Source organism: Nerophis lumbriciformis, linkage group LG18 (assembly GCF_033978685.3).
Source record: "Nerophis lumbriciformis linkage group LG18, RoL_Nlum_v2.1, whole genome shotgun sequence".
NCBI lineage: Eukaryota > Metazoa > Chordata > Actinopteri > Syngnathiformes > Syngnathidae > Nerophis > Nerophis lumbriciformis.
The window spans coordinates 34252953-34276683 of NC_084565.2; the positions used below are offsets into that span (position 1 = coordinate 34252953).

At 40.9% G+C, this 23731-nt stretch overlaps 1 protein-coding gene across 2 annotated transcripts in view; it reads left to right on the forward strand.

Moving 5' to 3' along the window:
- usp24 (ubiquitin specific peptidase 24) overlaps nt 1-23731 on the forward strand; it is a 126754-nt gene that overhangs the window by 66270 nt on the left and 36753 nt on the right. For both annotated transcript variants that reach the window (XM_061978188.2, XM_061978189.2), the window contains 22 exons: nt 125-232; nt 3584-3733; nt 3831-3962; nt 6308-6419; nt 6491-6567; nt 6647-6787; nt 9764-9817; nt 9895-10010; nt 10098-10164; nt 12995-13105; nt 13195-13293; nt 13576-13749; nt 13814-13899; nt 14007-14115; nt 14195-14353; nt 16743-16840; nt 16921-17016; nt 17094-17316; nt 17385-17541; nt 19376-19537; nt 19639-19709; nt 23522-23682. In XM_061978188.2, the coding sequence (XP_061834172.1) occupies nt 125-232; nt 3584-3733; nt 3831-3962; nt 6308-6419; nt 6491-6567; nt 6647-6787; nt 9764-9817; nt 9895-10010; nt 10098-10164; nt 12995-13105; nt 13195-13293; nt 13576-13749; nt 13814-13899; nt 14007-14115; nt 14195-14353; nt 16743-16840; nt 16921-17016; nt 17094-17316; nt 17385-17541; nt 19376-19537; nt 19639-19709; nt 23522-23682 (2663 nt within the window). The remainder of the gene's footprint in view (nt 1-124; nt 233-3583; nt 3734-3830; nt 3963-6307; nt 6420-6490; nt 6568-6646; nt 6788-9763; nt 9818-9894; nt 10011-10097; nt 10165-12994; nt 13106-13194; nt 13294-13575; nt 13750-13813; nt 13900-14006; nt 14116-14194; nt 14354-16742; nt 16841-16920; nt 17017-17093; nt 17317-17384; nt 17542-19375; nt 19538-19638; nt 19710-23521; nt 23683-23731) is intronic.

A 23731-nucleotide genomic window follows, 5' to 3' on the forward strand; every position in this document is an offset into this window, starting at 1 on the left:
ATGCTGTCGCTCGACGCCATCACGGTCTTGTGTTTTTGTAGTTAGTGCTCTTTTGCTTACTATTTGGCAGCTGTCCTGGTTTAATCATCCAATGTGTGTGTTTGTGTGTGCATGTAAACAATAGGCTTCCCAGCAGAGCAGTCCCCAGGCGGTGTGGGTGGTACCCGCTCTCCGTCAGCTGCACGAGATCACCCGCTCCTTCATCAAGCAGACCTACCAGAAGCAAGACAAGGTAACACACACACAAAAAAAAGAATAGTACATTTTACTGTTGTACATTGTGCAAATAATAGCACAATTAATAGTACACAACTTGCATCTTTTCCACAGGAGTGTATGCTAAAACATCTTACTGGAGGTTTTAGCAAGCACTAACATTTGTATGCCCGTACAACACTTAAAACCTTTAGCATATCCGTATGTGGAATTAAATTATGGAATGGATTAAGCAAAGAAATTAAACAAAGCACCGATATGATTCATTTTAAGAGACTGTTCAAACTACAAGTGTTCACAAAGTACACAGAACAATAATTATGATGAACATTTTGAACCCTTTTTGTTTTTTTTGTTTTTTTTTAGATAAAGATTGTTTATGTATTTAATATTTGTTTACTAACTATGGTATATTATGTATTTATTATTTATTCACTGTTCTGTTACAGAGAACAAGGACATGGGATACAATTGCTATTGTATAAAAATTGGTAGGATTAAATAAGCTGAGCTTCTTCCTACTCCTTTTCGGACATGCTGTAATGAAACAACTGGAAATATGTGATGCATTACATTGTGTCCTATGCATGTTCCAAATAAACTGGAACTGAACTAAGTATAGAGGGGATCTTTGACTAAATGCTTTTTTTCCACTCAGTCCTTACTAAGGTTGTACTGGTACTAATAAAGTACCGCAGTACTAATGAATTGAAAATGGTACTATATTGCTTCTAAAAAAAAAAATACTGGTATTTTTGTCTTTCGGACATGACAGCGCGCCGTCGTCACGTTGTGACCTTGCCGGTTAAACGAGCAGACACGCATGTTAGGCAATGCACACGCACGGAGCACTTACAAGCAAAAACAGAGTGGAGATAGAAAAAGGAGAATGGACGCTGTAGAGGTTGCCCTCTAGTGGGTCCCTCGGACCACCACACACTGCCACGAGAGCCCGGATTTCAGGGTACAACACTGTTTTATTTTCATAAAGATTGCTCGGCTTTTGTTTTCCAGCAAAATGTCTTTTTTCAGAGTCCGTGTCTCTCTTTTTTTGGCTCCCACTCCAACTCCAACAACGTGTCTCGTTCCGGCTGCTGCTAATAAAGGCGACAGGTGATTAGATAACAAGGCCCACTTGGGCCATCTACTCACCTGTCGCTGTCTTCGAGGCCGGTCCTTGCACACCCTGTTCCGCGGCAGACCCGCAGGCCACGCCTCCCTCCACAGACGCATTTTGGGTTAAAAAACGAACAATGAAGTTGATGCTATAAACGCTGTAGCGCCGCCTCTGCTAGAGGTGCTTAGCTCTTGCTCTTGTTAGCTAGCTAGCGGTTAATGTCCATTAATCCTCGCCGCCATGTCGACAAATAATGTACCTTTACAAGTATCATCCCTGCAGGACGAGGAATAGCTAAACATGCTTCCCTACAAACCATAGGATGATACAATAGCTAACTAACCTTTAACAGCAAGTGGGCGCTCCTGAATGTAAACAAATGCCATAGGTGGGTTTACACAGACATCGACTAATGAATCATGATACCAAGTACAAGAGCCGTATCTAATCGATACTACAATGATTACGTCAATATTTTTTACTATCACAAAATCTTTTGTCTTTTTTTTATTATTTATAAACTCATGAAATACGTCCCTGGACACAGGATAACTTTAATTTTGGCCAATGTATGATCCTTTAACTACTTGGTATTGGATTGATAGCAACATTTTTAGTATCACCAAAAGCTTATGTAAAATATCAAACAAAAGAGTAAGCGATTATTACATTTTAACAGAAGTGTATATTAGAGATGTCCGATAATGGCTTTTTTGCCGATATCCGATATTGTCCAACTCTTAATTACAGATTCCGATATCAACCGATACCGATATATACAGTCGTGAAATTAACACATTTTTATGCCTAATTTTGTTGTGATGCCCCGCTGGATGCATTTAACAATGTAACAAGGTTTTACAAAATAAATCAATTCAAGTTATGGAAAAAAAATGCCAACATGGCACTGCCATATTTATTATTGAAATCACAAAGTGCATAATTTTTTTTTAACATGCCTCAAAACCGCAGCTTGGAATTTGGGACATGCTCTCCCTGAGAGAGCATGAGGAGGTTGAGGTGGGCAGGGTTGAGGCGGGGGGTAGGGGGTAGCGGGGGGTGTATATTGTAGCGTCCCGGAAGAGTTAGTGCTGCAAGGGGTTGTGTTTATGTTGTGTTACGGTGCGGATGTTCTCCCGAAATGTGTTTATGTTGTGTTACGGTGCGAATGTTCTCCCGAAATGTGTTTGTCATTCTTGTTTGGTGTGGGTTCACAGTGTGGCGCATATTTGTAACAGTGTTAAAGTTGTTTATACAGCCACCCTCAGTGTGACCTGTATGGCTGTTGACCAAGTATGCCTTGCATTCACTTGTGTGTGTGACAAGGTGTAGATATTATGTGACTGGGCCGGCACGCAAAGGCAGTGCCCCTAAGGTTTATTGGCGCTCTGTACTTCTCCCTATGTCGGTGTACCACTACGTACAGCGGCGTTTTAAAAAGTCATACATTTTACTTTTTGAAACCAATACCGATAATTTCCGAACCGATACCGATAATTTCCAACATTACATTTTAAAGCATTTATCATCTCTAGTGTAGATAGAACATGTTAAAACCAAGTAAGCAGATATTAACAGTAAATAAACAAGTGGATTAATAATCCATCATATTTTGACAAAATAATGGAATAAATGACACAATACTGTACTGCATACGTCAGCAGACAAATGACAAGCTTTTGTTTGGTTACTTACTACTAAAAGACAAGTTGACTTGTATGTTCATTATCTTATTTAATGACACAATTATTCTTTTAATTGCAGTAAGCAACATATGTTTAATGTATCATAAGATTTTCTGTTAAAAATAAAGCCAATAATGACATTTTGTTGTGGTATCGAAATACATTTTAGTACCGGTAGCAAAATATTAGTATCGGAGCAAAATATTAGTATCGGGACAACCCTAGTCCTGGCAAAGAACCGTGCACTCCTGTCTAATAGAGGATCTCTGACAAGGATGGGTTTTTTTTTTCCCTCAGTAGATCGTTTAAAGTAGCAGGGCACTCCAATCATATAGATGAGGTCCTTTTAATTGTGTTGTGTTGAGTGGTCTCTAAGCATATAGACAAAACACACACTCATGGACTACTACACACTTACCCCCGCACTCCACTCCACTCCTTCGCCGCTTCTAATCCCTCGCGGTATGATGGTTTACGGAGCAGCACCCAGATGGCCGCAGCTTCGGACAGAATAACTTGGATACACACACTTTGTGTTTTAAAACCACTCTTTGTTTTACATCAGAGCATTATCCAGGACCTGAAGAAGAACTTTGAGATTGTCAAGCTCATCACGGGATCCCTTGTGTGCTGCCATCGACTGGCAGTGACGGCAGCGGGAAGCTGTTGTCTGTCAGGATCCACCATGGTGGACGGGCGATACACCTACCAGGAGGTTCGGCCATGCTTTTGTCATCGTTCAGTTTGAACTATTGTCCTGCTTTATCTACTGTTAATGCAACCGTCTCATATGCTTCTGAATCTATGATCAGTATCTGGACAGCCACCTGCGCTTCCTGGCCTTCTTCCTCCAGGAGGCCAACCTCTACCTGGTCTGGAACAGGGCCAAGGAGCTATGGGAGTGCCTGGTCTCTGGCCCGGATGTTTGTGAACTGGACCGTGAGGTAAGCAGAGAGCTATGCGTATGAATGCAAACCTGTTGCACTGTTTGTGAGTGTCTCTCATGGTGTGAACTTTTCAAGAAACATCTTCACATTCCGGTTGTTTATAATACAAAACGCAAAACTAGTGAAGTTGGCACGTTGTGTAATTCGTAAATAAAAACCGAATACAATAATTTGCAAATCCTTTTCAACTTATACTCAATTGAATAGACTGCAATGACAAGATATTTAATGTTCGAACTGAGAAACTTATTTTTTTTTTGCAAATAAGCAATAACTTAGAATTTAATGGCAGCAACACATCAGTCCATTTTAGATGAGCTCGGGTCGAGGGAAGCCGACAGCGTTTCTGGGTGTTGTTGATACATGGCTTTCGCTTTGCATAGTAGAGTTTTAACTTGCACTTACAGATGTAGCGATGAACTGTAGTTACTGACAGTGGTTTTCTAAGTGTTCCGTAGCCCATGCGGTGATATCCTTTACACACTGATGTCGCTTTTTGATGCAGTACCGCTTGAGGGATCCAAAGTCACGGGCATTCAATGTTACGTGCAGTGATTTCTCCAGATTCTCTGAACCTTTTGATGATATTACAGAACTTAGATGGCGAAATCCCTAAATACCTTGCAATAGCTCGTTGAGAAATGTTGTTTTTAAACGGTTCGACAATTTGCTCACACATTTGTCACAAAGTGGTGACCCTCGCCCCATCCTTGTTTGTGAATGACTGAGCATATCATGGATGCTGCTTTTAGACCCAATCATGGCACCCACCTGTTCCCAATTAGCCTGTTCACTTGTGGGATGTTCCTAATAAGTGTTTGACGAGCATTCTTTAACTTTCTCAGACTTTTTGACACTTGTGCCATCTTTTTTGAAACATGTTGCAGGCATCACATTCCAAATGAGCTAATATTTGCAAAAAAATTAAGTTTTCCAGTTCGAACGTTAAGTATCTTATCTTTGCAGTCTACTCAATTGAATATAAGTTGAAAAGGATTTGCAAATAATTGTATTCTGTTTTTATTTACCGTTTACACAACGTGACAACTTCACTGGTTTTGGGGTTTGTAGTTTTGATTAAGGATGTGCACATTGATCGGCCACCAATCAGTATTGACCGATTTTCGTGAAAAAGTATGTGATCGCTATTTCCGCAGATCCCCCCTGGCTGACATTAGATTTATTTTTAGTCCCACAGCTGACAAGCGGCTTGAAGCTAATTATGTTTCTCCATACACAGTGTGGAGCCGCTCCCCTAAGCTAATATTAATCACCTCTATTATGGCAAATGAACTGCATTTCTTAGTATCTCAAGTGTCATTATTATCCAGTATTGTTAGTATTGGAGGACGGGTCTAAACATTATACACAGGAGGAAGCTAATTGCTAAGCTAACTGCAAAGCTAGCTTAATTAAAACCTAAAGGCTTAGTGGCCACATGCGTGGACATCACCTTTTAGCTCTTATTTCCAAAATTGTGTACACTACTGAATTGGGGTCTTATGGCCGCTTATGTGGACACTTATACTGCCATCTGGGGGTGTCAGAAGAATATAACATACATGAAATTTGGGGGGAAAAAAAGTGTAAAAATATGAATTAGCATGTCACTAAACATGAAGTACACGTTTGTATACTTATGGACTAAGTACATCATATCAAAAGATGATTCTTAGTTTTTATTCTAATTAGGGTCCAATCAGCCCAAATAGCAGAGAGAAATAAAAAAAGCATGTAAACAAACAGCTTGGGCCTTAAGAGGTTAAAACAACACCAATAAATCAGTGCTTAGTGAAGTTTAAGAAGTTGAAATTGCACTGCGTTACAGCAGAAAGTAAGCAGCTATTAATTTAATTAGGAAATTAAAATAAAATGATTCAAATGAGTTCTAGGTAGTTTTTGATTTTGTTATTTATTGTATACTATTGAGTTGACTTTGTTTTGCTCAAACAATAGTATGTAATATGTAAAAAAAATTTAATTTTGATTTTGTTAAACTGACAATCATCAGTCATCATAGATACGTTGAAAAATTGACTGTTAATACATGTGATCAGTTTTGGTATCGGTCGATCTCACTCATGGATGATTGGTATCGGAATCACCAGCATAAAACCCTGATCGGACCATGCCTAGTTTTGATCCTAAGAATTGGCATAAAGCAGAATCTGTACATTCAGTTTTGACGAATTTACCAATGTATTTGTCATATTATGAACGGGCTGAAGAAACTGTAGTCTAACGTTGAGAAAATCCAGTGGGCTACATTGTGGTCATCTACGACCACACATTGCCTTCTTGCATTTTGTGTAATTTGTATTTATTCATTTATTTTTTTACAGATGTGTTTCGAGTGGTTCACCAAAGGCCAGCATGACCTGGAGAGTGACGTCCAGCAGCAGCTCTTCAAGGAGAAGATCCTGAAACTGGAGCCTTATGAAATCACTATGAACGGTTAGACGCTAACTACTTGATAATTGAGTTTTGGATTCACCTGCTAACGTTGCTAATGCCCGTCCCTCAAGGTTTCAACCTGTTCAAGACCTTCTTTGAGAACGTCAATCTGTGCGATCATCGACTGAAACGCCAAGGAACTCAGCTGGTCCGTCTTTAACATCCTTAGTTCCTCCACGGGACGTTTCCGAAATCCATCCTTAATGTGGTAAACGGTATCATTACAGTGTGTGGAGCGCCTTGACCTGGCGGGGATGGATTTTATCTGGCGCATCGCCATGGAAACCCCTGATGAAGAGATCGCCAATGAAGCAATCCTGCTCATTATCACGTATAGCTACACAAACCTCAATCCCAAGATGAAGAAGGTCAGTATATGTGCATGTTTGTACTCGTCTGCTAGCGGATTTTCCCACGTGTGTTCGAGTCATTCACAGAAACCATTCAAATACTCATAATAATAATAATAATAATAATAATAATAATAAGGGGTGCACGATAAATATAGGACAGATACGCCTCAGGCCCTCCTCTTTTTATATCAAAGGGCATTCACATGCCTGACATTGATAAATACGATAAAAATAACTACAATAAAAAATGTTTTAAAAAAATGATGCAAGATTACGTGACTGTGCTCTTAAGAAGTTCTCCTTTTTTGTGTCGTATCTGTAAATAGCCTGGCTAAAATTTCCACAGAATTCACTGTAAACCAGATGTCTCGAACTCAATTTACTTAGGGGCGTCTGGGCCGCACAAATGATTCACATTTTAACCACGTGACTAAATTTGTTAACTACTTCCACCACCAGCTATTGTAGGCCTCAAGTCATTATAAATGTAAAATGTTATGTTTTTTTGTTGTTTTTTTTAAAGGAAGTTGATTTTTGTGTTGCCTAATGTTTTTGTCGTGCTGTAATTGTTGTGTTGCACCTTTATTATAGTTGGTGTTCTTTGAAGTCGGATTAAAGATTGCAATATACCTGTATAGCTTGCAGCCCAGAGTTCGTGGGCTGCAATTACACTAAATTATAACATTAAGAACAGGGCCACAAAATATGGGCCTGCTTTTGGGCAGCTAGTTTGAAACCCCTGCTGTAAACAAACATGGTGTCAATCATGTGGGACTTCTTTAATGTTTCAGAGGAAGGCATTTTTGCGTCCTATTTTTGGTCCAATATTCTGCAAATATTTCGTAAGGAGAGAAAAAAAACAACACGCATTAACACATCAAACCTTATCGGCCACCTAAAATGGCAGCATCGCTACTTCGGTGTTTTGGTAGCCTGACGCAAAGAAAGGTGTACACAAAAAATAATAGATTTAACCTCTTAAGGCCCAAGCTTTTTGTTTACATGCTTTTTTTATTTCTCTTTGCTATTTGGGCTTATTGGACCCTAATTAGAATAAAAACTAAAAATAATCTTTTAATACGATGTATTTAGTCCATTAGTACACAAGCGTGTACTTCATGTGTAGTGACATGCAAATTTTTATTTTTACACTTTTTTTTCTAAATTCCATTGTATGCTATTCTCTTCTGGCACCACCAGATAGCAGTATAAGTGTCCATATGTCGGCATAAGATCTCAATTCAGTAGTGTACACAATTTTGGAAATAAGAGCTAAAAGGTGCTGTCCACGCATGTGGCCACTAAGACTTTAGAGGTTAAATAATTTATTAGCATCGGTCTTGAGAAGCATGATGTTATTAGCAGCAATAGCTTCTTAAATAAAAATATGTTGTGCATCCCTTGTAGTAATAAAAACCCTGTTTCCATATGAGTTGGGAAATTGTGTTAGATGTAAATATAAACGCGGAATACAATGATTTGCAAATCATTTTCAACCCATATTCAGTTGAATATGCTACAAAGACAACATATTTGATGTTCAAACTGATAAACTTTTTTTTTTTTTTTACAAATAATCATTAACTTTAGAATTTGATGCCAGCAACACGTGACAAAGAAGTTGGGAAAGGTGGCAATAAATACTGATAAAGTTGAGGAATGCTCATCAAACACTTATTTAGAACATCCCACAGGTGAACAGGCAAATTGGGAACAGGTGGGTGCCATGATTGGGTATAAAAGTAGATTCCATGAAATGCTCAGTCATTCACAAACAAGGATGGGGCGAGGGTCACCACTTTGTCAACAAATGCGTGAGCAAATTGTTGAACAGTTTAAGAAAAACCTTTCTCAACCAGCTATTGCAAGGAATTTAGGGATTTCACCATCTACAGTCCGTAATATCATCAAAGGTTTCAGAGAATCTAGAGAAATCACTGCACGTAAGCAGCTAAGCCCGTGACCTTCAATCCCTCAGGCTGTACTGCATCAACAAGCGACATCGGTGTGTAAAGGATATCACCACATGGGCTCAGGAACACTTCAGAAACCCACTGTCAGTAACTACAGTTGGTCGCTACATCTGTAAGTGCAAGTTAAAACTCTCCTATGCAAGGCGAAAACCGTTTATCAACAACACCCAGAAACGCCGACGGCTTCGCTGGGCCTGAACTCATCGAAGATGGACTGATACAAAGTGGAAAAGTGTTCTGTGGTCTGACGAGTCCACATTTCGAATTGTTTTTGGAGTTTGAGTTTGAACATCAAATATCTTATCTTTGTAGTGCATTCAATTGAAAATGGGTTGAAAAGGATTTGCAAATCATTGTATTCCGTTTATATTTACATCTAACACAATTTCCCAACTCATATGGAAACGGGGTTTGTAATACATTAAAACATTTAGAAAGATGTACCAAATTAATATAAAATTTTAAAAAAATCAGCCTAGCGCCTCAATAGCAATAAACTTTGATGACAGCTGAAAATAAAGTATGGGTCACCTTATTTTCATATTAATGTCTTTTTTTGCTTCAGCCAAGGTTGTACATTTTTCTTACATATCAACCCAAAGATGTATTTTATTTTATAGGTAACCTTCCAAGAATGTTCCGATTAAATTTAGACGATAATCCACAGTGGAAAAAAGAGAATAAAAACAATGATAGAGTTATGATATATTTGAGGTTTTATTCACTTAAAATGTAAATGTTTATGTGCATACAAGCTGTTTTAGGTTTAATTCAAATGCAGGCTACTCAATAGAAGAATTTAATATAAAAAACATCTCATTTAACATGTTCCGATACCTATTCATTACTGAGCTATGTAGAGTTTTATGACACTTTAGATTTCTAGAAGAAGTCATGTAGCTATTTAGATAGTTGCTGTCGCTTGTTTGTAGACAAAGGTGCTCTCTGTGGTCTTTTAATGACTTTATAGCTGGCGCTAAGTATGTGTTTCTTTGACCTCAACATGTGTTCCTCGCAGGATTCGGTGTCTTTGCACAAAAAGTTCATTGCTGATTGCTACAAGAGACTAGAGGTGAGAATTGTGCACCACATTACTTTTAATGTCTGATTGTTGCAAAAAAAAAAAAAAAATCACTCATTTCCTATCAGGCAGCCAGCTCGGCCCTGGGTGGCCCTACTCTGACGCACGCCGTTACTAGAGCCACCAAGATGCTGACGGCCACCGCCATGCCGACGGTGGCCACATCTGTACAATCGCCATCCAGGTACAGTTTAGATTTTTTTTTAAAAGCTCTGGAATAAGCACTACTAGATCCCAATCTTACTGAATCTCCTCCTGTGTTCTTCTCCAGATCCACTAAGCTGGTTATAATAGAGCGACTGCTGCTGTTAGCCGAGCGCTACGTCATTACTATAGAGGTAGGCCCCGCCTCTTCGTCCTCTGTCATTCTGTGTGTGTATGCGTGCATGCCATACTTGCCAACCTTGAGACTTCCGAATTCGGGAGATGGGGGGCAGGGGCGTGTTGAGGGTGTAGTTGCGGGGTTGAGGTGCTGGCAGCATACCCCTTCCCCTTCGAGCTGTCCTGGATGAAATGAAATTCTTTTTTCCAATAAATTTGGAACTTGCAAGCGTATTTCTTCTTCTTACTCGTTGTCGCCATGTCTCTTCTTCGTTCTTCTGCTTTGTCTCCTTCTTGTTGTGTGTGCAGTTGTGCACTGAGCTCCAAAAGCCGTAGATGTTATTGTAGCGCCCCGAAAGAGTTAGTGCTGCAAGGTAGGGATGTCCCGATCCGATATTTGGATCGGATCGGCCGCCGATATTTGCAAAAAAATGCGTATCGGCAAGGCATGGGAAAATGCCGATCCAGATCCAGTTAAAAAAAACTCCACTCCATGTTTTCCAACGCACCTATTTAAATAGTACATTCCACTTTTCTGCTGCTCCCTAATTTCCGTTCCGCATTTTCCAGCACACCTTCAACACATCCAAAGGTCTGTGGATTCTCACGCAGTTGCTTTTAGCTGCTGGCATTACACGACAGGCTCATCTCACTCTTTTCTGTGTCTCCCTCTCACAGACAGCAAGCGCACCTTCTTACACACGTCACATACTGTCACGTCATACGTCACATACTGTCACGTCATACGTCACATACTGTCACGTCATACGTAACATACTGTCACGTCATACGTCACATACTGTCACGACATACGTCACATACTGTCACAACATACGTCACATACTGTCACGTCATACGTCACATACTGTCACAACATACGTCACATACTGTCACGTCATACGTCACATACTGTCACGACATACGTCACATACTGTCACGTCATACGTCACATACGTATACGTCCTCCCCGAGCAGAGAGGTAGCAGCATGGCTAACGTTAGCTGTGATGCTAGCGCAGCCGTGTGACCAACGTTCTCTCTAAGGTGCGCGCTTGTGCAATTGCGCACTGTTTAAACGTCCTCTGCGCATAGCAATTATATGCCACGCACAAAATCAAATAAAAAAATAAGCGCATAACAATTTTCGACACACGGACACGACAGAGAAAACAGTTTTCGTCATCATTGTTCAAATATAACGTTTGTCGAGACGCTTATCTCCGTTCGGTGCCACACGTCCACACCATCAAAATGCCGAGGCAAAAATTTCCAGATCAACACCGTATGAAAAAATTTGTGATTTTTTTAGTTGTGATTTCCTTCTCTGCATGAAAGTTTAAAAGTAGCATATATTAATGCAGTATGAAGAAGAATGTTTTAATGTAGACATGCAAGCCTTGAAAGAACATTTTGTAAATCAAGACTACATTTCCTGCAAATGGGTGCATTTCTACCCTATATTTTAACTTTAGATTTATTCACATATCAAACTCTTTTGGCTGTCTTTTTGACACTTACATCAGGCGCCCCCCTCCACAACCTGGATTATAAATAATGTAAATAATTCAATGTGATTATCTTGTGTGATGACTGTATTATGATGATAGTATATATCTTATAGTATATATCTGTATCATGAATCAATTTAGGTGGACCCCGACTGAAACAAGTTGAAAAACTTATTGGGGTGTTACCATTTAGTGGTCAATTGTACGGAATATGTACTTCACTGTGAAACCTACTAATAAAAGTCTCAATCAATCAATCAAAACACATAGAATCATCATACTGCTGTGATTACATGCATCAAGTGTTCATTCAAGGCTAAGGCAAAATATCGAGATATATATCGTGTATCGCAATATGGCCTTAAAATATCGCAATATTAAAAAAAGGCCATATCGCCCAGCCCTAGTTCAATGATGCCATTTCTGTTTGTCATGTATAATTTTGTCTATTTTTGTTTATCCTTGAATAAACAGGTCAGTTTCTTGTTACCAACCATTGTGTATTATTCAAACTCACCTAATTCAGCTGGCTAGTTGTTATCAAGAGTACTAAAACCCTTTTCAACATGATTCTGACAACTAAGTAGGCTAAATAACTTTAAACTTTAATACATGCTCGGATAGGCCATTATCGGTCAGTATCGGTATCGGTCAGTATCGGTATCGGATCGGAAGTGCAAAACCAATATCAGTATTGGATCGGAAGTGCAAAAACCTGGATCGGGACATCCCTCTGGGTATTTGTTCTGTGTTTATGTTGTGTTACGGTGCGGATGTTCTCCCGAAATGTGTTTGTCATTCTTGTTTGGTGTGGGTTGACAGTGTGGCGCATATTAGTAACAGTGTTAAAGTTGTTTATACGGCCACCCTCAGTGTGACCTGTATGGCTGTTGACCAAGTAGGCCTTGCATTCACTTGTGTGTTTGTGTGCTTGAAATTAACGTTATCATTACACAAGTTAAAAGATCATAAAACGTGTCAGCATTTCTTGACATCTTTGAGGAAAGACCATTGTTAAACCCGCCCAACGCTACATTATTATGTGACCGTGCCGGCACGCTGTTTATATGGAGGAAAAGCGGACGCCTGGACAGCGTGCGGCTGTTAAGGAGTGAAGGTTTCAGGTGAGAGAGGACGCTAAAGGCAGTGCCTTTAAGGCACGCCCCCAATATTGTTGTCCGGGCGGAAATCGGGAGAAATTCGGGAGAATGGTTGCCCCGGGAGATTTTCGGGAGGGGCACTGAAATTCGGGAGTCTCCTGGGAAAATCAGGAGGGTTGGCAAGTATGGTGCATGCATGCATGGGTGTGTGTAAGAGCAATGATTACTGTCTTTTTGCAGGATCTATACTCAGTTCCTCGCACAATTCTACCTCACGGGGCTTCGTTCAACGGACACCCCGTCACTCTTCACATAACCTACGAGTCAACCAAAGACACGTTCACCTTAGAGGTACTCTAATCCACATTGATTGATTAGCATCTCCAGAGGAAATAGCGCTCTCTCTTTCTCCTGTTTCTCCCCGTCTTTTGTGTCTGCAGACCCACAGTAATGAGACGATAGGAAGTATCCGGTGGAAGATATCCGAGCACTTGAGCTGTCCGGTGGATAATGTCCAGATCTTTGCCAATGATAGCGTGGTACGTGTCAATGACTGTAGCTGATAGGAGCTCTGTGTTCTTCTTTTATTTTTTTAAAGATACTATTTTATCTGTCACTCCCTCATTCAAGTATTGTACTCCTCTCCCAGTCATGTGTTTCCCCTGAAGCCAATGTCAATTATTCTAAGTGCCGCCATCTCCATTTGGCCTAAAGCGCCGTCCGAGTGGCAGGGGAAACACAACCGTGAAACAACATCCCTGCTTTTATTTTTTATTTTCTCTCATTCGATCCCGCTTCGGTGTCCCTTCACCTCGTGTTAGTTGACCATGAATCGGGACCAGAAACTGCTGTCCCAGCTGGGCTTTAGCGACGAGCAGAGCCTGACGGTGAAGAGCTCGGGCACGGGCACGCCCTCGGGCAGCTCCGAGTCGTCGGCCTCCGCCTCCAGCAGTTCCAGCTCGGCCGTCTTCAACTCTGCCTACGCCCTGGAGCAGGTACGACCAAAAGAGGACTTGCTTGGGCACCTGAGTTGGTTCTAATACCATTGTCTCCCACCAGGAGAAGTCTCTTCCCGGTGTGGTCATGGCGTTGGTGTGCAACGTGTTTGAGATGCTATACCAGCTGGCCAACTTGGATGAATCCAGGTGAGAAAGAACTTCCACGTTCTACAAGTTGTATCAAACACCTGCTTTCATCAAGAGAACACTTGGCAGATGTTTATTATTGGGATTTATGTTTGCTGTCCTCCTAGGATCACGCTGCGTGTGAGGAAGCTGCTCCTCCTCATCCCAACAGACCCGGAGGTGCAGGACGCTCTCGACAACTTTGTTCCCAAAGAATCCAGCGTGTGGAGCCATCAGGTCCAGTCTTTGCAGTCTCATTAGATTCAACCCATGCATGTTTGCCGCCTCTCATCCCTGTTTGTTCTGTCTTTTGTAGAAGACGCTGTTTACCCTCGGCGCGGGGACCGGCTCTCGCTCTCCATCCATGGCCTCCAAACAGCAGCACCAGCAGCCCAGTGCTGCCTCCATCCTGGAGTCCTTGTTCAGATCCTCCGCCCCGGGCATGTCTACATTTAGAGTGCTCTACAACCTAGAGGTACACACACACTCACTAATTTTGACCTTTTGATTGATGCTATATCAGTGGCACTAGAAAACTTCAAAGGACGTGCAGCAGCTTCAGCAAAATCGTGGGAAAAAAATGTTTTAAACCTGTTATAATAACCCCTGACCGACACCATACTTGGAGACCCAAAATATTGTGCAGTATTCCTAAAAACTGTTTTTAAAGACTTTTATACAGACTTTGTAAAACGACGTCTCGTTAAGATTTTCAAACCGGCCCGCCGAACGTTTCCCAAAATCTTTTTAGACCTTTAACGTCGAAACTGTAGCCGCCATTATGATGTGCAGTGCTGTTTTCAAATTACCGTAAGTCTTGAACTATAAAAAATATTTCAATGGTTGGAATCTGGGTTTTTGATTGATCTACGGGTTATTAAGGTAATCTATGTAACAGCCACTCCAGGCCGACGACGCACAAAGCAGAGTAGGTTGGGTTTGTTTACAGAATTGCCAGACCGAAGACGCGAGTGTCAGGGACAGACATCGAAACAGATTTTTACCACAAAGTTCTGCAGAAAAGTGATATTATATCAGATTGTAGGTGTTTTTTCACCTTTTGCGTTCATATTTTGCTGTGATTGTTGCATTCTTGTAATATTTTGCTTGATTGTAAAGGATATCAATCGAGGAGGTGGTCTGAGGAGTAAAAAAAAAGATGACTGACGTTTATATGTTGTTAATGTTCAGTGTTTTATCGTTCATAGGTATATTGTAAATTACACTTTCTGTATTGTCATTTACATTCTGGGTGTTTAATTCAGTACAAAACTGTAACTGTTTTTGGTGGACTGTCATAACATTTTTAGCATTCAGACATTATTTTGAGTTTTTGTATCCTAACACAAACTGTACAGCAGATCTTTACAGTTGTGTGTGTGTGTGTGTGCTGCATATGCATATATGTATGTATATATATATATATATATATATATATACGTATATAAACATATATATACATAAAGTAAAGTTAAAGTACCAATGATTGTCACACACACACTAGGTGTGGTGAAATTTGTCCTCTGCATTTGACCCATCACCTTGATCACCCCCTGGGAGGTGAGGGGAGCAGTGAGCAGCAGCGGTGGCCGCGCCCGGGAATCATTTTTGGTGATTTAACCCCCAATTCCAACCCTTGATGCTGAGTGCCAAGCAGGGAGGTAATGGGTCCCATTTTTATAGTCTTTGGTATAACTCGGCCGGGGTTTGAACTCTTGAACTCACAACCTACCGATCTCAGGGCGGACACTCTAACCACTAGGCCACTAAGTAGGTTATATATATATATTTCGATTCAAAATCGATTCTTGGATCACGATTCGATTCAAAATCGATTTTTTTTTTTTCAATTCAAAAAGATTCTCGATTCAAAAACGAAAAATAAGAGAAAAAAAATAAAGATTTTTTCCCGATTCAAAAGGATTCTCTATTCATTCAATACATAGGATTTCAGCAGGATCTACCCCAGTCTGCTGACATGCAAGCAGAGTACCGGTAGTAGATTTTTGTAAAAAGCTTTTATAATTGTAATGGACAATGTTTTATCAACTGATTGCAATAATGTAAATTTGTTTTAACTATTAAAAGAACCAAAAATATGACTTATTTTATCTTTGTGAAAATATTGGACACAGTGTGTTGTCAAGCTTATGAGATGTGATGCAAGTGTAAGCCACTGTGACACTATTGTTCTTTTTTTTAATTTTTAATAAATGTCTAATGATAATGTTAAGGAGGGATTTTTAATCACTGCTATGTATTGTAACTGATATTGATACTGTTGTTGATAATATTCATTTTTGTTTCACTACTTTTGGTTTGTTCTGTGTCGTGTTTGTGTCTCCTCTCAATTGCTCTGTGTATTGCAGTTCTTAGTGTTGCTGGGTCGGGTTTGGTTTTGGAATTGGATTGCATTGTTATGGTATTGCTGTGTATTTTTTTGTTGGATTGATTAATTAAAAAAAAAAAAAAAATTTATTTTATACATAATAAAAATAAAATCGTTTTTTTGAAAAATGAGAATCGATTCTGAATCGCACAACGTGAGAATCGTGATTCGAAATCGAATCGATTTTTTTCCCACATTCCTAGTATATCTATATACGTATATGCATATATACATGTATATAGACGTATGTGCATATATACACACATACATACTGGAATGTTACCTCATGATAATTGAGGGAACACTATAAATGTAATATTGGATCCACAATATTGCTATACCTTATTAGTCAAAAGGTGTCAATCAAAACTTAAGCACTGATGTTTTGATACAGCTCTATTGATTTATTTGGAGTGTGTGGTGTACCTAACAAATAGATATATTGTTAAACCAAACAAGACCATTTCTGTTTTAGGTGTTGAGTTCCAAACTGATGCCCACGTCTGATGACGAGATGGCTAAAACCAGCAGCAAGTCCTTCTGCGAGAACTTCCTCAAAGCAGGAGGCCTCAGGTAAGTACAAAGTAATCTGTAACGTATGTCTGTATTTTGTTCGTGCCCTAACAGTACTCTCTCCTCTCGTTTGCTTGCAGTCTGGTGGTGAATGTGATGCAAAGAGACTCCATCCCATCAGAGGTGGACTACGAGACCCGACAAGGAGTCTACTCCATCTGCCTTCAGTTGGCCAGGTGCAGCACACCTCTGTGGTGACGTCTTGGGTAGCAGCCTTGCAGACTCTCTCATCCTCAACTGGTTGTATCCGCAGGTTCCTTCTGGTTGGCCAGAGCATGCCCGCATCGCTGGACGATGACATCATCCGTGATGGCGACGCGCTATCGTCCCGCCCGTTCCGCAACGCAGGCCGCAGCGGGCGCCAGCTCTCGCTCTGTGCGACTCCGGAAAAGTCCTCCTACAGGCAGATGTCGCTGTCGGAGCGCTCGTCCATCAGGGTGGAGGAGATCATACCTGCTGCCCGCGTGGCTATTCAGGTAAGGAAACAAAAATGGCAACATGAGGCCGTCATTAACTTCATCTGCAACATTTGTGCTCCCTCCAGACTATGGAGGTCGGCGACTTCACATCCACCGTGGCCTGTTTCATGCGACTGACATGGGCGGCGGCTGCAGGGCGACTGGATCTGGTTGGTAGCCCTCAGCCAATCAGAGAGACCCACGGTGCACTTCTACCTCAGGGAGTTCGCACTTGCAGCACAGGTAAAACAGAGCGAGCACATGGGTGGAAAAAAACTTACAGTGGAACCTCGATTTATTAACTTAATTAGTTCTTGAATGGGGTTCCTAATTTGAACAGTTCATATAGTGAAGCACATTTTTCCATAAAAAACAATGTAAATATGAATAATGGGTTCCAGCCTTGACAAAAATTCCATGTTTTAGTTAAGGTTTGGACACTTTGAACACAATATAAGAGTGCTAGACGGTACTGTATATCAACCAAACATAACAAGGGGGTAATAATCTCTATCTTAACAAGCTAAAACAACATGCGCTGCTCTGGCAACACACGCACAAGTCTCTTTAGTGGTCTCACAAATGATCAGAAATCACCAAAATCCTTAACTTTAACAACCATATTAAAGTTAAAGTACCAATGATTGTCACACCCACACTCGGTGTGGTGAAATTTGTCCTCTGCATTTGACCCATCCCCTTGTTCACTCCCTGGGAGGTGATTGCTAAAATATTCAACATTTAAAAAACATAAAATCAACCTTGGCAAAGGAGGTGAAGAGAAAGCAGCAGACAGGGAGAGGGGGGGGGGGGGGGGGGGGGGGGGGGGGGGGGGTTGCGTGCGTGTGTGCGCGCGCTCGGGTGCTCCTGAAAAAGAGGTACTGTCTTTTCCTCCGCTGTGAAATAAGTCTGCTCTGGCATTTTTTTCCAGAAAAGTCCGGTCTCATCACAAATCAAACTTGCTTTGGTACGAAGTAGAGATGTCTGATAATGGCTTTTTTGCCGCTAACCGATATTCCGATATTGTCCAACTCTTAATTACCGATTCCGATACCAACAGATACCGATATATACAGTCGTGGAATTAACACATTATTATGCCTAACTTTGTTGTGATGCCCCGCTGGATGCATTAAACAATGTAACAAGGTTTTCCAAAATAAATCAACTCAAGTTATGGAAAAAAATGCCAACATGGCACTGTAATATTTATTATTGAAGTCACAAAGTGCATAATGTTTTTATAACATGCCTCAAAACAGCAGCTTGGAATTTGGGACATGAGGGGGTTGAGGTGGGCTGGATTGGGGGGGTTTTAGCGGGGGGTGTATATTGTAGCGTCCCGGAAGAGTTAGTGCGGCAAGGGGTTCTGGGTATTTGTTCTGTTGCGTTTATGTTGTGTTACGGTGCGGATGTTCTTCCGAAATGTGTTTGTCATTCTTGTTTGGTGTGGGTTCACAGTGTGGCGCATATTTGTAACAGTGTTAAAGTTGTTTATACGGCCACCCTCAGTGTGACCTGTATGGCTGTTGACCAAGTATGCGTGCATTCATTTGTGTGTGTGAAAAGCCGTAGGTATTATGTGATTGGGCCGGCACGCAAAGGCAGTGCCTTTAAGGTTTAATGGCGCTCTGTACTTCTCCCTACGTCCGTGTACCGCTCCGGACAGCGGCGTTTTAAAAAGTCATACATTTTACTTTTTGAAACCGATACCGATAATTTCCGATATTACATTTTAAAGTATTTATCGGCCGATAATATCGGCAGTCCGATATTATCGGACATCTCTAGTACGAAGCCTGCTTCGTGAATTCTTCCATACTTGTCAGCGCACTTAATGTACTCCTCCTTTTTTTTAAACTCCACAGCGATTCACTCCTCCTTTCCACGCTGGTCTGTTGTCTTTTTGGGACTCAAATTGAGCCAGCGAGAGACATGGTTCGCACACTGAGGCATATTTAGCTCGATCGAAATGTTCGCAAATCGAACAGTTCGCAAATAGAGTGGCTGGTAAATCGAGGTTCCACGGTAATTACCAGGAGGAGGGGGTGAACTAATGTTTGGTGTATGATTGCAGGAAGTAACTGCAGCTCCAGCAGCGAGGGAGAGAGCACGCCGACGGCACTGCATGCTGGGATATGCGTGCGACAGCAGAGCGTCTCCATAAAAGATGCCATCATCGCCCGGGAGGCTCTGTCGCTCCTGGTCACCTGTCTGCAGTTACGCTGTCAGCAGCTATGTAAGGACCAAACCACGCCAGCACCAACATTCTCGTCACTTCCACTTACCTCTGGCTTGTGTGCCTAATGAACCTGTGTGTGCATTGCTCTCTTTTCATAGCCTCTTTTTACAACCTGCCCTCAGTCAACGACTTCATCATTGATGTACTGCTGGGGTCTCCCAGTGGAGAGGTATGTCCGCACGAAAGACATTTACATGAGTCTACAATGAAAATGCATAATTATGCATAATGCTGCACAAAAGCCAAAGCAACAGGTGGTGCTACAATCCACGCTCTGCAAGCTTTTTCACTACCTTAGCTTTGACTCATATGGCCCCAATGCATCTGTACTTTTTTATCCAGACCTTCTCCAAAATAAATGAACAAACTAACTCTAATACCAAAGAAAACCCAATTTATATAGATTATGGTTTAGTTCTAGTTTTATTTCTCACACATAAATATGTGAATTGAATTATATTTTATACAGCGCTTTTCTGTAGTGATTCAAAGTGCTTTACGTCGTGAAACCCAATATCAAAGTTACATTTTCAAACCTGTGTGGGTGGCACTGGGAGCAGGTGGGTAAAGTGTCTTGCCCAAGGACACAACGGCAGTGACTAGGTTGGCTGAAGCGGGGATCGAACCTGGAACCCTCAAGTTGCTGGCACGGCCACTCTACCAACCGAGCTATACCGCCCCATGATCGATAAATGTTCAGACAAACAAAAAACACAACATTTTTAATTGACAGTGTGTATTTTATGTATTTATAGGTTTATTTGAAAGGGACAGTACATGAATCAACTTTGCTGCCAATGCACCATAAGCTATTTTTCCCCGTTTTTCAAAATTGCGTGCCTAAAGACTGTTAAAACATTATACATTGAACAAAGCAAATCAAATAAAAGAGCAGTAAAATGCACATCACTATAAAAATCATGTTTACAACATTTATACATACAACATAAACTATGGCACGGATAAGTAAAATTATCAAAATTTAAAGGGGAATTGGCCTTTTTTTGGGAATTTTGCCTATCGTTCACATATCCTTTTTTTTTTTGCATTCTAATTTGTAATCGGCTCGTATTAGGTGGCTAGAAATGCAGCTAATTGAATCAATCCATTCTACCCCTAAACCACTCTAAAAATGCGTCCAAAAAACAGCAACGATACTTCCATACCCTGTAAAATATCCAAGGTGTAGCAACATTGTTATTGTAAGAGCGAACACAGAATAACTCTTTTTCCAGCGTAGTAACACATCACTATGCAACGGTAATAGCCGTGCACGAGCTACGGCTAGAGGGAAGCGAGCTGAATCGCTTTTGAGTTTGGAATGCACAACGCAATGCGATAGGACACCAATCTGTACTGACTGAAAAACATGAACAATCATATTACAGTATCTTATTTCATGTTTTGTTTGTACAGAGCAAGTTCGACAGCATATGTACTGTAGTTTTAATAACAAGCATGATGTGCTGCTTGTATCAAGATCGATATCATAGTTACTCTCTCGATGGAGTGAGTGAGTTTGTCTGTTTGGTCCAGCTGGCCCAAGATGTTTTTTTCTATTTATTTTGGATAAGCACTCCATTTCTGTCGGCATAGCTTGGCTCCAAGTTCTACAATTACATCGTGACAAAGTCACGCCGACCTCACTGTCTAGGCTTCCGTCTGCTCCGTCTCACCTTTCCTTTGTGCTGGCTTCTATAAGCAGTAGTTCATCCTCTGTATATTCAGCTTCAAAAAGATAAAGTTGTGAATCCTAATTTTTCCAAAAATAGCCATCTTTGTTGTCTGTTACCAAGTCAGCCATGATTAGAAAATACACACGGGTTTGTTTCCGGATGTAGGAGCACACATTTGTTGTCAGAAGTCGGAAGTGTGCTACTATTGAAACAGAAATCAATGCGCCGAAGAAATTAGTCCCGGAAATGATTAAAATGTTCAAAATATGATGAATATGGTACATATTACATATTGTTCTGAACGTGTCTGTTACTACATTATATATATACTTGCAGCGTGTATACAAAACGTTGATGGACGGTTTTGACGTTGTTTTAGAAGGCTGACTCACATTAGCTGCATTTTTAAAGCGTTTTTTTTTTTCTTCTTTAAAAACCTACAAAAAAGAGATCAGTGATTCCCAATTATTTTCTGCCATGACCCATCGAAGAGACAAAAACATGTTAACAAACACCCTGAATTTAAAGGCCTACTGAAATGCGATTTTCTTATTTTAACGGGGATATCAGGTCCATTCTATGTGTCGTACTTGATCATTTCGCGATATTGCCATATTTTTGCTGAAAGGATTTAGTAGAGAACATCGACGATAAAGTTCGCAACTTTTGGTCGCTGATAAAAAAGCCTTGCCTCTACCGGAAGTAGCAGACGAGTAGCGTGACGTCACAGGTTGTGGAGCTCCTCACATCCCCACATTGTTTACAATCATGGCCACCAGCAGCGAGAGCGATTTGGACCGAGAAAGCGACGATTTCCCCATTAATTTGAGCGAGGATGAAAGATTCGTGGATGAGGAAAGTGAGAGTGAAGGACTAGAGGGCAGTGGGAGCAATTCAGATAGGAAAGAGGCTGTGAGAGGCGGGTGGGACCTGATATTCAGCTGGGAATGACTAAAACAGTAAATAAACACAAGACGTATATATACTCTATTAGCCACAACACAACCAGGCTTATATTTAATATGCCACAAATGAATCCCGCATAACAAACACCTCCCCCTTCCCGTCCATATAACCCGCCAATACAACTCAAACACCTGCACAACACACTCAATCCCACAGCCCAAAGTACCGTTCACCTCCCCAAAGTTCATACAGCACATATATTTCCCCAAAGTCTCCAAAGTTACGTACGTGACATGCACATAGCGGCACGCACGTACGGGCAAGCGATCAAATGTTTGGAAGCGTACTCACGGTACCGCGTCTGCGTATCCAACTCATAGTCCTCCTAGTAAGAGTCTCTGTTGTCCCAGTTCTCCACAGGCCAAAGGTAAACTGACTGTCATCTTTCGGGAATGTAAACAATGAAACACCGGCCGTGTTTGTGTTGCTGAAGTCGGCCGCAATACACCGCTTCCCTCCTACAGCTTTCTTCTTTGCTGTCTCCATTGTTCATTGAACAAATTGCAAAAGATTCACCAACACAGATGTCCAGAATACTGTGGAATTTTGCGATGAAAACAGACGACTTAATAGCTGGCCACCATGCTGTCTCAAAATGTCCTCTACAATCCGCGACGTCATCATACCGAGACATTTTCAGCAGGATATGTCGCGCGAAATATAAAATTGCACTTTAGTAAGCTAACCCGGCCGTATTGGCATGTGTTGCAATGTTAAGATTTCATCATTGATATATAAACTATCAGACTGCGTGGTCGGTAGTAGTGGGTTTCAGTAGGCCTTTAAAACCCAAAGAGAACCTGACATATTTATTTATATCCTCAATACTGGTAAACTGAAGGCTTATGTATGTATACTTGGCCATATTTCCTGGTTGAGCCTGTTGATTTGAGCAGTGCTGCCACCAAGCTGGAGGGTTGTGTATCGTTCAAGAATGAAAATAATGCTAATAGAAGTAGTCCTTTGGCTTTTGGAGGCCGCCCCTATCTACTCATTAAAAAATAACAGACGGTACAAAACATATGTTAATGTGTACACAGTTGTTCACATTTCAGTTGTATATGTATTCATAATATTGTTTGTAAATCTATTATCTATTTTAATTTTTAATTCTAAATAAAAATATAGCATATATGGACTCGTTTTAAAACCTTTGTTTGACATTTGTCTATTACTTCCTTTGGACACCTTTTAATTTTGTGATGTAATAAAAAGGACTGAAAATGCAAATGAAAATGTGGCCTACAAATGCTGCCGATGATCAAAAACACAGAAAACAGATGTGTTAAGAAAAAATACTTGCAATCAAAAATGAGTTTTGCTTCCATGCCTCCCTCAGATTCGCCGCGTAGCTTGCGACCAACTTTACACTCTGAGCCAGTCGGACACGTCAGCCTTCCCCGACGTGCAGAAGCCCAACTTGTTCCTGCTCTCGGTCATCCTCACCGCTCAGCTGCCATTGTGGAGTCCTACCTCTGTCATGAGAGGCGTCAACCAGAGGTAGTTTTTGGGACGAAAAGTGATAAAAAAAAATTGCTGAGGCGTTCTC